We start from the raw sequence: 16761 nt of genomic DNA on the forward strand, positions 1-16761 counted from the left end.
TTAATCTTTAATCTTGTTCTTTCCTCACAGCAAAACTTTAAACTGTGAAACCTCACACAGCCTCTAATTTTTGCATGACTGATAATCCAAAGGGTGTGACATACCAGATCAGTTATGGTGTCAATGGGTTAATTCTCAGTTCTTTACATCACCATTCATAACTTATTTGCAGGATGTAGTAGTTCCCCTTGTATTGTTGCTAATTTGTCTGTCATAATAAGTTACAGTAAATGGAATTTTAGTGTAACTTTTTAGCATAGTGTAACAGTTTTTCAGCCCCCTTTACTTCTGATGGTATGGCACCATCTAGTGGATTAGATGGGCTACTCTTTCAGAACGACATGCACACTGACAATGAAGATTTTATTACCTGAATTTAATATATTTTACTTTTTTTGTATGAGGATGTAGAATCTTTACAGATTTGGGACATGCTTGAATCTGGAAAACACACACAGTTGTTGATGCAATAGTTATAGAATCACAACCAGTGCAGATACAGTATGCTTTGTACTTGCACTATTAATACATTGGTGTTACTTTCTATGGTTAAACATATTTCAAAGGACGTTTTCCTCAATAAAGACAAACACAGTTTAGGTTTTTATATCAATGTATTAATGTTTTATTCTAATTACAATAAACAGAATATATCAGTCCCTTATTTGTACAAAAATACCTGAAAAGGTTACAATTAAGATTTATAAGCCATTCAACTATTTACAGATTGAAGCAAAGCACATTATGAATACAGGAACTCTCTCTTACAAAAAGAGATAAATTACTGTTTTCTTTTTTGCATTCCCTGAAATACATAATAGTTTATATTTTTATATATAGATATATTTTTACTTTACTCATTTGTACAGCCACGGTATCTTGCATTGTGACAATGTTATGAAAATGCACAAGAGTCAACATGATAATCAATTGAGCCGTCTTTGCAACTCGCTTTCAACTCCGAAAGTAAACTGAAACTGCAAAACAATAACTGAAAATAGGAGTTTTCTTTCCCAATCATCTTTCGCCGGAATCATTTTGAGTGCTGTTTTCGGCTATTAAATTGTATTAATCAAATACTTCTAAACTTGCAGGGGTTTCAAACTCAAGGCATGCTTGAACAGCAGGGAGTGTGAATGGTAGCACTGTCTTTGTCATTCACATGTTAGGTCTGGTTTGTGCAGAGTGGGAGAAGTCAGCAGAGGCACCATCTGTGGTTACAAGTTACCTGGCTACCAAAAATGACACTGTGCTCAACTCCACTGAATCAGTTTTAGTTTGAGTGTTTATATGATTATTTTTGTAAAACACAGCATAATATGACATCACAATTCAGATTGGATTATAATGTCTTCTAATTTGCTAGAATTGATGGCATGAACATTTCAAGTGTTTCATAAATTGGTTGGCTGTTATTGCTGTAGGTGATTAGTGGAGTTGATTAGATAATGGGTGGTGGTGGGGCTTTAAATCAGTTTAGGTAGCCAAGCAAGTGTTTTAGGCTTTTTTTCCCTTCTAAACAAACAGTTTAAACAATAGTACTGACAACATGATTTACTTAACTGCACTCTTTAAATAATACTGAATCTACTTAATTTTGCTGCAACAATATTTTTCAAGTAATCACAACTAGCAGATTGGTGAACATAATGGATAAAAGTTTGTTGTTATAACTCTCAGTTTAATGAAGCCAAAATATTCTTGTATCCATCATCATCCAGTACGTGAAAGTCCTGAAACTCTGATGGACCAGTAGTTTTTAACATGCTCCAAGTCAACCCTGAGCAACCCGGTTACATTCATTTCTGTTAAGTGTAAAAATGTGGATATCCAAATCCACCAATTTATTTTTCATGTGTTCATTAATTGAATATACCCCCTGTCTTTTGCATTTCAACAAATCAACCCGTTGCCTAGTAACATCCTGTCCATGTGACAGTTTTTATGTAAATACGGACTCAATTTTACAAGGCTACCTGTTCTGTCCCTCACTTGTTTACCTCTGCTACCATTCACTTCAGTCATTAAAAAAAGTAACAAGGGGAGTGCAGAGGGATTCGTGTGATTCTCTCAGGAGACTTTTAGATTAGTACTCAGAAACAGCGACTATCACCAATTCAGTGACGTTTCAATAGCTTAAGATGACTTCCAGCAAGTACTAGAAGATGCATTTATGTATTGTCATTCTCCAGATTCCACCAAATATCCACATATCGAATGTCAGTGACGGAATCCCTACATTATAAACTCATTCAACTCACTCAACATTCATGCAAATGATAAAATCTACGTATTAAATAATCTTCAATCTGTTGATTGTTGCTCTGGTATGGTTTGAATTAAATGGAATACAATATCCCTTTTTGCAGTTTTAAGGGTAAAATAATGTAGAGGAGCTTACTGTGCCTGTATGTATGTATGTATGTATGTATGTATGTATGTATGTATGTATGTATGTATGTATGTATGTATGTATGTATGTATGTATGTATGTATGTATGTATGTATGTATGTATGTATGTATGTATGTATGTATGTATGTATGTATGTATGTATGTATGTATGCATGTGTGTGTATGCTTGTGTGTGGTGGTGGTGGGGGTTAACTTGACTGTAAAGTTTTGTCCTACATCTAAATGTCTACAATTCTCTATTCACAGCAAGGCATTGAAACAGTGAATTATGAGAATATTGAGGCTTACTTGACCCAGTTTCCCAAAACATTGTGGTTTGAATTAGTTTTTTAATTTATGTATATGTTTTGTCTTACTTAACTCACCACAAAAAAGTGATGATTTCAAAAACGTTAGGCTTCTAAACATAAAATGGCTGGAATACTTAAAATAGGATGTTTTTTTTATAGATCTGAGAAAAAGAAACGTAATTAATAAGAATAAAAAGACTTTAAAAAAAGTTAATGTTTTGGGAAACTGGTAATTTTTTTGTTTTTGATTTCACAACATCCCACCTGTCATCTAGTGGAATGACAACGTTGACACTACAGATGCCAGTGTGCTTTAAAACATCAATTCATGAGTGTTGATGATGACGAAAATAGTTTTTGAATAATCAAACCTAAAAAAAAGGGAAAACAAAATACATCAATAGATGCTATATCATTAAAATAATAACAATAATAATAATAATAATAATAATAATAATAATAATAATAATAATAATAATAATAATAATAATAATAATAATAATAAATCACACTGGTCAATCATTTCATGGTAATTACAAAAGAAAACAGTACAGAACAGCGCTGAGAAAAATAAATCTAAAATGTTCAAGTAATCAGTCACATCCAGATAAATAAATACATTTTGCTGAAACAATAAAATGATTAATCATTGCATCTTAGATAAATAATGGTGACCATGCACAGTGTGTTGATATAGCGTGGCTATTCATTTGATCAATATACCTTAAGACAACCTGCATGTAAATAAAAGATGGCTGTTGATGCTGCATTATTACAGGTAAGTACAAATAGTTCTCTAATTATCTGCTGGATCGTGGCCTAAACAAAGCTACGGTCAAAGCTTGGACTAAATAAAACTTTCAAACATGAGTTTTTAAGAAATCATCAGGCTTAGTTATGAGATAACAAAAAATAGCTGTTTGTGGTGGGACTATCTCAGAGAGGATTATTCTGAACCAAAATCACTAGGATGGACTTGAGTGAAGTGACAAACAAGGCTGAATTTAAATATCAACAGAATCTCAACCAATTTACCTATGTCTTCAGAGACTTTGAGATGGCTAGGATTTGCCCTTCAGCATGTGTAATCCATTTTGTTCCATTTTGCCAGACGTGATCTATCAGTGCAAAATAATGTATTTCTATCTATAACAAAAATACATTTGATCTGGGTTACCTAGAGGCACTGTGTTGGAATCTTCCTCCACTATACTATAGTTAATTACAGGAAGTCAATAGTAAACTTGGCCAAAATGCAAATGGGAATCCATTAAATTGCCTTTTTTGGGTTTGACTTGACCTTGGTGGGTGCTAGGAAAACAAATGATTTTCGCTGAATGTGTATAGGTTAAAACTAAAGGTTGGCATAGCCAGTGCCCTCAAACAAACTCAGTAAGAGTTTGTCGCCCCATGTTCTCTGTCTGGTGGTCTCGTAATTGTCACTTGAAAACACATCTTGTACCATATTTGCAAACTCAGATGAACGGACATGGATTAAAATAATGAAAATCAGCCCTGTAATGTTTTTGAAGTCAGTCCTAACATGTCCAGTTTCTACCACACTGCTGAGAGGGTATTTTCACTTTATCCAACAATAAGCTTAAGAAACTGATTAGACAGTCAGAAAGGATGAATAGCAGGAGAGGATGGGGTAAATTATTACTGCAAAAGGTGAGCTAACGTTTGACAGTGTAGTGTCCAGTAGGGAGTATGTGTGTAATGTTTGCTCACAAGTACTTTCATGTAAAAAAAAAAAGGCCATATTATCTGGAATGTAATCTATGCATTACATTTAAATAATGTCTAGTAGTAATGTAGAGTAAGAGCACGCCAATTCATATTTTCCTAAACACATTTTTGTTTAAGGGCACAGGACTATGTCTAATACTCTGACAGCACTTAACTGACTTAGGGAACATGCAGTATGTGAGAAGAGGCTTCAGAACCAGAATGGGTCTCCCCCACAGGCTCTGCTGTATGTTTGGGCTGAACTATTTTGGTTTGACAAAGAGTAATAGAGTGTGATTTTTTGACAGCTAGTTGGGTAAAAGTACTGAAGGAAATGCTAGTGGTTATCCTTCCCTGCCTGTTGTGAGGACAATCAGACAAATGAATGATATTCTCATTCGTCTCGCTTAATCTAATGCAACTGATAGCCTTATACCTTTGCCTGCAGTATAAGAAAGTGGACATATCTCTACAGGCTGCACTTTCTCATTTCCAAACTGTAACCTGGTTTCACTTGTCAACATTACAATCACCAAAACTGTCTACCTGGTTAAATAATTTGTTTAGCTTTATTACTCATTTCACCCTGAATGACACCATTATACATTATGTGGAAGTTGCATGGGAATTACTTTAGGAAACTTGAGTGTGCAATAGAATGACAAATACAGGTTGACCTTTTTTGTAGCTTATGTGGATACTGAAGAGTTACACATATCCAGGATGCAGGAGGTGGACTTTAAACACATTTATAAAGAGAATATTGAAATGCAATGCAATGAATATGTCTAAAAGAAACGAAACCCTGTGTGGTCAGAGATGAACATGAGCGAGGATGGACGACACAGATTTTGTATTGTCCACTAATAAAAAAATACTTTCAACAATTCCAGATTTTTCCTTTGCCATCTACTCCAGGTTAGTTTGTCCCGACAAACTTCTGATTTCTCCAAACACTCAAAAGGATTTAGAGGCCACACTCTTTCTGGTGCCTCTATATCAAATGAATGTTAAATTTTGACATGTCCTTACATGCCTATGACACTAGAGGGCGGTGGCACCATATCACAGTTAAAAGTAATGCAACAGCGGGGAAGTCATGCACCCTCAAAGGCCTCTCCCAGTTCGATGAGTGCAAAACAAAGAGACAATCACCTCTCCACCTACAGTATATTCACTGAGGATGAGTGATGACAATTTGTTCTCAGGGAGCAGAGTGGTCCACGTGAAAGCTTGAATTGTCCTGCTGATTGTCCAGTTGAAGGGAAATACAGTCTACACTTGAGCTGGAAGAGAAAACCTTGAAAGTCACTGGTTCCAAGCTTATTGATGACTACTGGTAGCAAGATTGTGGAAGATTTTGCGACAGCATTGACACAAACGGCAGTGTTCATTTCCTTTGTCTTTTCTCTTCTTCACACAGTGACTTTGCAAGCAAATTGTGTATCCGACTCCTCAACATCCATGCAAACCAAAAGGTATCCAACAGGTCATCAATCTCCGGCGGACTCTCGACAATATAAAACGACAACAACGAAACATCAGTCAATTCACCAGCTTCTTATCAGGATAAAAACATAAAGAACCAAACCAACAGAAAGATTCTTTTTGTTTTGTTTGTTTTAGGCAGAGTCAAGGGAGGTCAAGTGATAGGGATCATGGGTCAGATGATCCGCAGATGTCATAAGGCCACAACGGTGCACGGGTGTCTGAGTTTACAAGGCAGCACTCCTCTGTTGAGCTGGTAGAACTCCACCAGCTGAATCAGGTCAGTGAATTTGGTGGCGCCGTCATCAAGGCTGAAGAAGACTTGTCCGTCCTCTTCACACTGCCAGCATAAAACAGTCCAGGCATGAGGGAAGAGGGACACACCACATGGCAAGAGAAAAGAGAGGACAGGGTGAAATTAGACTCTGTTCACAAATCATGTCTTGGCTTGTTTACTACAAATCACAGAATTCTTTGCAAACGGTACTATAGTTTTTTAAGATTAATTTTTTGAGAGCCTGGACTCATGCAACTTCTTTCTACGTAAGACCAAATTCACACAATCCTTTTAATGCTTAATATGGTGTAGCTGTGTGTTGAATTGAGGATGCACACAAAGACACAGAGATGAAGCTCAGCACTTGTCTGGTAACATCTGCCTGTCTGTTACATTCATCACCACATCAGAGAACACCATTGTATATCTCAGTTGCATCAAGGTAATTGCTCATGTAATGTGTAATTTCAACATTCAATGTCTACACTATCCAACTAAAAACAAAACATTTAAACAAATTCATGAATACATACTGGTAGAATCTGGAAATGTTTGATTTTCTGGTGATGGCACAATGTGAGCACAAACGCCTTGGGGTTACTCTGACTGACTCTCAGCAGAAACAACCTGTTCAGAAAATGAAAGGACACCAAGAGGGAAACATTCAGTTTACCTTACTTAAACCACATACATTAAATTTGTATGGAAATTCTATGGTATTTGTAGACTTACCCATCTACTTGTCCCTGCTGGTGGATAATGCGATGGGATTCTTCTCTGGTTATCCTGCCATGGAACCACAACTGAGCTATGTGGATGACTGCAGAGAAAATACAAGATATAATTTATTTTAAAATGGGAAATGGGACAAAACAAATTTGATTGAAGGCCTTGAGGATTGAGATATTTAGAAAAAAAATAGAGTCAAAGATCAACTACTTTGTTGATCCCTTAATGCATTTGCGTTTACCTGAACTTAGTGAGGAGTGATGTAATGGACTGTGGGAGCCTAATATGTTCATTCGTTGACTCCTCTTCTGAGAGAGACGCCACATACAGACAAAAACAACATGTTCATGATTCAGCATACATGACACTTTAGATCCAGGTAATTCAATTACAGTGTATCCCATATCTCTACATTTCTTAACAGTGAAGAAAAATCTCAAGTTAAATACAGTACCAGTCAAAAGGTTGGACACACTTTCTCATTGATGTAAATGGGTAGGTGTGTCCAAACTTTTGACTGGTACTATCAGAGTACCTAACAAAAAGCATGATCAAAGCGTACTGTATTGTATAATCATTTTCTAACCTCAAATAAGTATAAAAGTGATCTTAGCTTCCTCTACAAGTATTTTTCTCTGAGCCAGTCTTCAGCCATTAGATTACATTTGGCACTTCATATTTTGACAGCTATCTCACAGTCATAGCAGCTTTATGAATATACAAACCACTTCTGTAAGCCCAAAGTAACTGTCCCTGTGTAATCAACACTTACTAATCCAGAGCAGCGTATGGGTATTTGAAAAAAATAACTAGTGCCATCTGTAGAGATCATAATACGTTTTTGAGGTCTGCTCCTGGCACGGTTGGCGGGGATAACATGAAACTCACCCTCCACGCATGCCCCTCCTCCATGGCAGCGCTCTGAGCCTCCACAGGGTTGTCAATCACCCTGCCTATCCTCCCTGAGAAGTCCATTGCCACAAGGGAGTTCTCTGACACACTTCGCTAGGGGGAGACAGAGATACATGACAGTCAAAATACACAAGAGCCAGTGTTCAGACACACACAACACATATCTGGCATTGTTTATGCTAATGGATTTAAGTTTAAATATTTGGTTTGTTTATTTGAATTTAAAGTTGTAACTCAGTCTTTGATGAAGAAGAAAACTTACCACAGGTCCTGAGAAGTGTGAGAGCAAGGTTTTTCTTTGTTGGGGAATCTTATAATTCTGGTACAATACAATCCCATACTGTGAAGACAAGGGAACACAGTGGTCCATCACATTCTTGACGAGTGTATTTTGAATAGTTTATGTATACGTTTGCTGGTAGATTTTTTTAGGCAACTTGTGTAAAGTAAAACCAAGACAAAATGGCTTACTAATACATTTTTGGTCCTGGCCTACTTAAAAAATGCTGTGTTTTATTACAAAGTTTGGAACATTTATAACATTGTGGTCTGCAATCTTTGAATAATTATAGACAAAAAATAAATAAAATTAATCTAACCCAAAACCAATTGGTCTGTCATGAACAAATGAGTCTGTCATGGTGGTACCTTAAAGAGTCTGAAAGCAGTCATCCAACAGGTCCTGCCCTGTTCGTCATCACCACACAGGATCCTCAACTCCTTCAGCTCCCCTCGACCTTTATTGGGCTACATATTAACATTTTCAGAATCAGGATGGAGCTAATAAATGACTCATTACAGTATATCATATCACATTACGGCATTATCATCATCACAATCATCATTATTGTAAAACTACCAGTAAGGGTTTCAACTAAGCTGATAAGGAGGGTGAGCCAAAAATGTACTTTAAAAAAACTGTACTTTATATCAAAACAGATCAAAATATAAGCAAAAAATACAAGATACAATTATCAGCTGTTTATTATGACTTAGCTCTTATTTATACATATTATTAAAGCATTTAGAAATACAGCCACCAGCAATAAACCAGAAGCACAGCACCACTATAATCATATGAATCATATGCATTGATCAATGACAATGATCTCATGCTTTATCCAACAATAAAGCTCTCACAGGGAGCTACAGTAAATGAAATGTCACTCATTGCCCGGCTCATAATATTTCATTAGAAATCAGTTTCATCACACTTCTGTCGTCCATAACTCACCTTGATACAGAACTCGAAGTCTGTGGGTGCACCGTGCTGCTTTTTGCCTGTGATGACAGTGAAGATGTTACTGTCTTCTAGGTCTGCTAATAACTGTAGATGTCTTGGCTCCTGGAGACAGAAATAATGAATAAGTCAGAACATCACAGAGAGAAACAGCCTGGAGGTATAAAGACACAGAGACCTTTGAAAGTATTCTTTGAAGGCAAATACGTTTAATCTGAAATATTTACGGTTATTGCTACAATATATTAATATGGTATATTCAGTGAAAACATAATGATTGTAATTAAAAGCAAAAACATAATTGCATGTTGAAAAAATGACAATGAACCATATTCTATCCCTTGAAGATGGAAAGTTGCCGTTACCTTTGAAGTTCCTTTTGTAGAACAGTAGAGTCCTGAGCGCCGCAGGAACATGTAAACTTTCTTCCATGACTTTCTTCCCACCTCCTTCACGTACAGATAACCCTGGATTTCTGGACAACTACTGGTCGCTAGAAAGTTCTAAAAGGGGGGGAAAGCAGGAGGATCAGCATACAAAGTTTGGATTTATCCACTCTTTTGATGTACTCTAACAGAACGGAACTTTAGCAGGTCACATCTGAAGCCTGGAAGCTCCCTGTCACTGCCACAGACACTGAAGGCTGAAGCAAACACTATCTGTAGAGGCATTACAACAGACAGGAGGCAAATGCTCTGGGCTTCTTGCAACAGAGCATGACTGACAGCTGATGTTCAAGATGGGCTACAGCCTAAATCTTTACACGCTGCAGTTGCCACAGCGATAAGGACAGACACTGTGCTACTGTGTGGAAAATCAAAGGGATGTAGGGTACTGATTGGAGCTGAAGAGGGCTGGCAGGGTCCTGACATTGCCATGTGTATGTAATATACCTCATAAGGAATTTTTCTATTCTAAAAACCAAAAATAAAAGAATATATGTAAACACAACTTGTCATGTTATGCAATGTGCCTACCAAGAGAAATACATTATACATTGAATCAACATACAGTACATTCCAATTGGGAACCCTTAAAGCTTAAATTGTCTTGTGGGTGTCTGAAGTATTTGGAGTTTGCGGTCTCCATGTTTCACAAAAATATCACACCATGAAGTGGCAGGTTAAGTTATTAGAGCTGATTTGGAATCTGTGGCTTGCGGCAGGGAGGTAAACTGTTCCAGAGGACTCTTCAATATTTAAAGCACATGTTTGCCAGTGTTTTGGAAACTTCCCACAATGGGCCTCATGCATGAGCATTTTCCAGCATTTGCGGCGCTGCACATTCACACGCAACATTCATTTAAGAAGCTTTCTTTTTTGAGGCACTACACCTTGGCGCTTTGTGTTGACATATGGCTCTGGCATAATGGTGAATATTGCAAACACCTGGTTGAGCTCGGCTCAGAAACCGTCTGCTTTGGACGGCACTCTAATTGAGTGGAAAGATCGTGTGTTTAGAATAAGTCAAACACTGAGGATTCCAGACACAACTGTGGCCCGCCCCATCCCCATTCATTTATTGACTCCTCTACGTAGAGCATAACGGAGCATAAGGTCTATATGATCAGCAGGGGAGTTAAAAGCTTTTGGTGAGTGGCAAGGATGAAGGGATGGATTCCACTTGCGGTTCTGTCTCTGACAGCTCCATTACATGATACAGGAGAGAGTCAGACTGCATGTACACCCTCAATCCATTACAGCCAAAGCTCTTCAAAATCCCAAGAATGTTTTTGTCTGGGCTCCTCCCAGACTTTTTTTTTTTGTCTTCATATCTTTTGTGAAATCAGTATACGGCCGTGAGTGCTCTCGAGGTAGCATGACACACGTGTGTGGATTTATACTGTGCAAACACAAGATAGGTAAGTGAGGAACTGTGTGTTCTATTTCTGCCTGCTTAATTCTATCCATCACACATGTCGGGCCTGCGGTGCGTGTGCCGAGACAGTCATGTGTCAACAGGGGATCAACAGTAGTTATTACTGCAGACTCTGACGAGACACACTGTCTAAGGGTCAGAGGTGAGGTATGTCAGCTTGATTGTACAGTATGTAGCGGGTGCTGACTCTGAGGTAAAATAAGCTGTGTGCGTGTCAGGAAGAGGAGAGAGAATGAGAGACAGACAAAGAGAAACGTGTCTTTATATATGTGTGTGTGTGTGTGTGTGTGTGCGCCATGTGTACCTGCAGGAGCTGAGATGGTGGAATCATACGATTGGTTTCCTGGCACCATGCAACCATGTGCTCTGGGAAAAATGTCTAGTGGAAGAAAAAGGTGGAGAGAGACAGAGGCAGACAGACAGAAAATATCAGCCACTGTGACATTAATTAGAGGGTAGGAATTCATGACAGAAAAAGAAACGTCACGCAAATCTCATTAGTACTGTCAGCTGTCATAATCTTTCACAATAACACAAAATGAAGAGAGGCACTTTGTCAAGGAGCATGCCTTTCATTTCATCTCCGGATCATCTCTGGCTGCATAAAAACTTTACTGCACTCTTTTCATTAGGCCTCTATAGGTATGTTCCTAATCTTTATCTTTTTATTTCTAATAATCTAAAAACTAAAGATATAAACACCAAAAAAAAAAGAAAGAAAAAAAGCAATATGAAATCTTTTTTTTGTATTTTTTTGTTGTTTTTACAGGCTATAGGTGTAACATATTTCAACAAGAGGATGTCAGAAGTGAAATGGCATGTTAAGAAATGTACAAGAAAAAGCAATTACCAGAGGGTTTCTGAAGAATTCATATTTGGCATAGTTCTTTCTGAAGAGGAATCTACTGTCGCTGTTCATAGAAGCCTGGACCTGAACCACCAACTCATGGTCTTCTAGACAGCGCTCTGAGGTGAGGGGAGAGAAAATGACACAAGGTTATTATTTATTATTTAAGCCTTTCCATCAAATTCTAATAATCATGACGATGTGTCAAGTGAGTGAAAGTCATATGTGATGTGATGTATCCTTGTCTGACCAAGGGGAGAGGAACAAAAACATAAACTGAACAAAATTCGCCTGAGTGTGTTACACAAACAACATGGAAATTGCTGATAAGCTGTGTAGACAGTTGAGAGAAAATATCTATTATCAACCTCGTGAAACAGAAACAGAAAGTCTACAAAAACAAAAACCCAGTAAATTTAAAACAGAAAGAAGAAATACTTAATTTAAAAAAAAGGAAAAAAAAGAAAAATATATATATGTATGATGATTGTGGCAAAATGAAAGTGAACTGCTTTAAACAAAAAATTTCCTGGGATTCATTTGACCTGTTCATTGGCCTACAAAGATGTTTAAAAATGCAGTCTGGTTTCAATGGTTTGTGCTCATCAAACAAGCTGTGACTGATGATGTGACCCAGGCCATTCTTTTTCAATGAGAATAAAAGAGCCTGTGATTCAGCTAAAAGTGTGTCCTTCTGTGGATGTGGTCAGAGGTCCTGGTGATTTATTTTCTCTGTAATGCTGACACCGGACATGACTCAGTCAATTCCAACGGCGTTAGAAGTTCCCCCTGTCGAGTCTTTAATAAAACACATCCTTTCCCCAGTAGATTCATTTAAAATTCCGTAACTTGACTAACTTCAGCAATAGTGCTGTACATGGTTTGATAACTATTTTTGATGTGGAATAGAGAACTGAGAAATCTGACTGCACAGCTCCATCTCACGTTTTATCTCATTTCATGTGGCCCCTCCTTTCTCCCTCTTTATCCTTCTGTCACAATCTCCTTAACATGGTCACGAATGTTCTTTTTCTTTCTGTTTCATCCTGTTGCCTATCTGATGAGTCATTCATGTTCGTGACAGTGACTCACCCTGGCAACACTACCTCACTGTCCCGTTGCTGTTAACCTTTTCATGCTGACTAGTAGAGGTCAACGTTACTTATCTCAAAAGGGCCATTTCATCCCATTCAGTATTGCACCAGGAGTGGGCAGCTATGTACGGGAATAGGCCCCTCTATTCAAACAAACCATTGTTCGGGCCCCTCTGAAACTTCTATTCTCGTCTATCGCTCAACCACATGTGCACACATTAAGTGTCAGGGCACATACATGTGGAGCGCAGACACTGTCTGCAGCACACACACACACACACACACACACACACACACACACACACACACACACACACACACACACACACACACACACACACACACACACACACACACACACACACACACACACACACACACACACACACACACACACACACACACAAGAAGGAATCTCACATACTGCTCACAAAACAAAAACCCTATGCATTTTTATAATTCCAGTTTCCACATGTTAAAATACACTTATCTCTAATATACTGTTGACAACAAACATAATATTCAAAAACATAACCTAAATGGATATGGGCCATTCAATCTATATTTCAAATGAGTAACTTCATCTACTGAACATATATTTCTGGCTTTCTTATGGGTCATTCAAAATGTACTTAAGACTATTAAAAATATTGATGTATCTTTTAAACAGCAGGCAAATAACACAGCTCCAAACCAACCTAGTCATTTGTTAAAAGATCTTAATTAAAACATTTGTGAGGCAAACACAATCCAAACAATACACAGAAGATTAACTAATACTACTAATTGTATTGTAAAACCAAAATTAGCCACTGTTTCAACAGCTTATAATTTTGTATCCACGGACACAACCGTCATGTGCACGTATCCACAAGCACAAACTCGCAAACACAACACACACACACACAACACACACACACACACACACACACACACACACACACACACACACACACACACACACACACACACACACACACACACACACACACACACACACACACACACACACACACACACACACACACAGTCAGAAGCTGTACTGGTTCTGCAGTAGCAAATACATAACCCTTTAATTCTAACAATCAGCACACTACAGCTTTATCAAGCCTCATTTACTGAAACTCCTAGACATAAAATACGATAAGTAGTTATTCCAGACCTGCAAAGAATACGGTTGCAGCACAGGTGCACCAGAACAGAAGAAAGGCTATAATAGAATAGAGTTGCTCCCAGCCAAAAATGATGTCACTCACAACAAAAACCAACCTAACTGTATTTGGCAGCATCGTGTTGGCTGCACTGGTGAGAAATGTAATCAGATCATGATGGATGGTGAAATATTAGGTTAGAGTTTTGGGACCTGTACTTTGAATAATGCAATATATTTTCTAAAGGTTTCCTCATATGACAGTGTAAGAATCTATGTGTAGATACAAGACTAAAATCTTAGCAAAACAAAAAGATAGATCCAAAACAAGGATTTCAGCTGAAACAGCAAAAATGAAATGTTTTGACATATGTTTTTTGTCATCATCCCTCTCTCCGTGTCTCACTACCTGGCAGGCTGCTCTTCATATAAAACTACACCCCCTTCTCTCCCACATCTGTTAAACTGTGCAGACATGAGCACAGAGCACTGGCTCAACTTGTCTTCCATAAGTGCTTTATAATCGCACACTCTCCTCTGGGGGATGCTGGGTTTTCTGACATTCAGCTGGCCATGGCTTTCCAAACTTACTGTTATGCTGCCAAGTCTAACATAGAATCACCCTGACAGAAACGAAAAGCTCCTCACAGAGGAACAAGTTTGACACGCCTTGATTAATCAATATCCTGCATATTGCTAACCCATAAAGAATCTACTGTATGAAAAAAGGCTATCTCTGTAACTGCTACCATTTTGACCTTTTTAACATCTAGTACAATTCTCTGTCTGGTGCAGTGTATTTTCAGGAAAGCGGTATTGGGAGGTATAACCACTCCTCAACTGAAGAGTGTCTAAACATGAACGATAGCCTTTTACACTCTACATCAATCATCTCTACCACCTTATGTCATTTATAGAACTGGATCGATAATATTACACCGTCTCTGATAGTGAGAAGAGCGCAAGGCGGCAAAGGTTTTGTTACAGTGTTCATCACTTACATCTCCTAATCCATAACCTTCAATTATCACGTCTTTTCCTTTAGCTTCTCATTCTGTGCCCTTCACACAATTGCCTCTCAATGGATGATAAGAGGAGAGAAAACATAATATAATCTTCGCTATTCTTAACAAGTAGCTCAGGACCCAGAATAATGGGGTCAAATATCTAATGCAACTGTCCTGGATCTTTTTCCATACCCAGGATGATTCTATTTATTTGGTGCCTTAAAAAACACTTAAATCAACCTGCTAGAATTTTAAAAAATCAGTGAAGGATGCCAAATATTGTGTGTGATACTTTCTCTTTCTTTTCCACCCACTATTCTCTGTAGAAACCATAAAACTAATAATAGAAACAAGACTCAATTGAACTATTCTGTAATACTAAAACAAGTCTTAATATGTAAGATGTATCAATAGCTGTGTGTTTAATTTTAGTTGGGGACAAATATAGTTTCTGCCTGTTCTACAAGAGTCCCTAGGGTATTGACAGGCTTTCAATACCCTAAGAGTCTCTGGGAAAGACTGCCTCTACTTAAACCCGTTATCTGTTATACATCTGTCTGCTCGAATCTTCATCAGCCCCTTTGATCACAGTCTCCTTTTATTGAGTCATCAGTTAGCGGTTAAAAAGTGATATTAATCTCAACACACCTGTACTTAGCATCAGCTTTTATGACAAGATTTAAGATTATAACCTCATACCTTCCACCATTACAATCTGTCATCTAGCAGCAACAGCTCCATCTCTAATACCAACACCGTACATACAGCTCAGATCTATTTCCATCACTTTCTCTCTCTAACATACATATTTTTCAATGACACGAAGCGCAATGTGTGTGAAAAATGTCAGTTTCAGGTTTTCACAAGATAACATTGTCCTGCTTCTTCTGCGTAACACTGTACTGCTACGGCAACCTTTCACACTGTGAGGTACTTGATTAGATCACAGGATATCATGTCACGGTGCGTGCATATGCTGTATAGTATGTGCATGCTCTCATGCTTGAATACATGCCTGCGTGAGAATATGCGCCTGAACTGCCTGTCTGCCCTACTATGCGGGCACGCATGCATACATGTGAATGCACCTGTGTATATCACTGAATATATTGCATGTCTCAACCCACCCGAAAGTCCGAGGGTTTTTGTATGGGCACGTGAGTCTGTGTGTAGGTCTGTTCGTGTCCATACGTGCGTTTATATGTGCTCTTGTGTGTATGTGAACAGTGTTTGAGGCCTGCAGGGCTGTACCTCTTACCTAGCCCTAGCAGCGGGTGGTGCTCAACAAGTGCCCAACTGTTGTCGTCCACACAATGGCTTTTATACACCAGGAGCTGGCAAAGGTCCCTGGCCGTCATGTCGGCTGGGATCTCCACCACTTTACCCATGCCGTCTTCAGTGAAGATCTTCACGATCTATAAAGAGGAAACATATTAGGGTTCAGTTATAATAAGCAAAGATCATTTGAAGGTAGTTTGGTAAACTAAAGAATAGTGTGTTTTCAATAAAGAATATTGAAAAATGGGAAAAAAGGCATTAGAACAGTTATAATTGTGTTCTTGGTTATGAAAGGTACATTTAAATTCCCACAGGGAATATGAAGTTGTGATAAAGTTATTTAACACACACACTTTTTCAAAAACACAGCCTAATGGGGGGGTGAAACCAGCAATTGTATAGCACCCCATACACTATGGCATATACAGG

The 16761-nt window shown here is 38.1% G+C and overlaps 1 protein-coding gene across 1 annotated transcript in view; it reads right to left on the reverse strand.

Moving 5' to 3' along the window:
* Window positions 1-628: 628 nt before the first annotated feature.
* The window catches only part of grb10b (growth factor receptor-bound protein 10b), a 68473-nt gene continuing 52340 nt past the window's right edge, over window positions 629-16761 (reverse strand). Inside the window, exons 6-17 of the mRNA XM_062422265.1 lie at window positions 16313-16469; window positions 11807-11922; window positions 11261-11335; window positions 9444-9581; window positions 9073-9183; window positions 8487-8585; window positions 8101-8178; window positions 7815-7931; window positions 7168-7234; window positions 6930-7017; window positions 6731-6824; window positions 629-6260 (exon numbers count right to left, since the gene is read on the reverse strand). Coding sequence (XP_062278249.1) covers window positions 6114-6260; window positions 6731-6824; window positions 6930-7017; window positions 7168-7234; window positions 7815-7931; window positions 8101-8178; window positions 8487-8585; window positions 9073-9183; window positions 9444-9581; window positions 11261-11335; window positions 11807-11922; window positions 16313-16469 — 1287 coding nt within the window. The 3' untranslated portion in view covers window positions 629-6113. The remainder of the gene's footprint in view (window positions 6261-6730; window positions 6825-6929; window positions 7018-7167; window positions 7235-7814; window positions 7932-8100; window positions 8179-8486; window positions 8586-9072; window positions 9184-9443; window positions 9582-11260; window positions 11336-11806; window positions 11923-16312; window positions 16470-16761) is intronic.

Source organism: Scomber scombrus, chromosome 7, assembly GCF_963691925.1.
Source record: "Scomber scombrus chromosome 7, fScoSco1.1, whole genome shotgun sequence".
Lineage (NCBI taxonomy): Eukaryota > Metazoa > Chordata > Actinopteri > Scombriformes > Scombridae > Scomber > Scomber scombrus.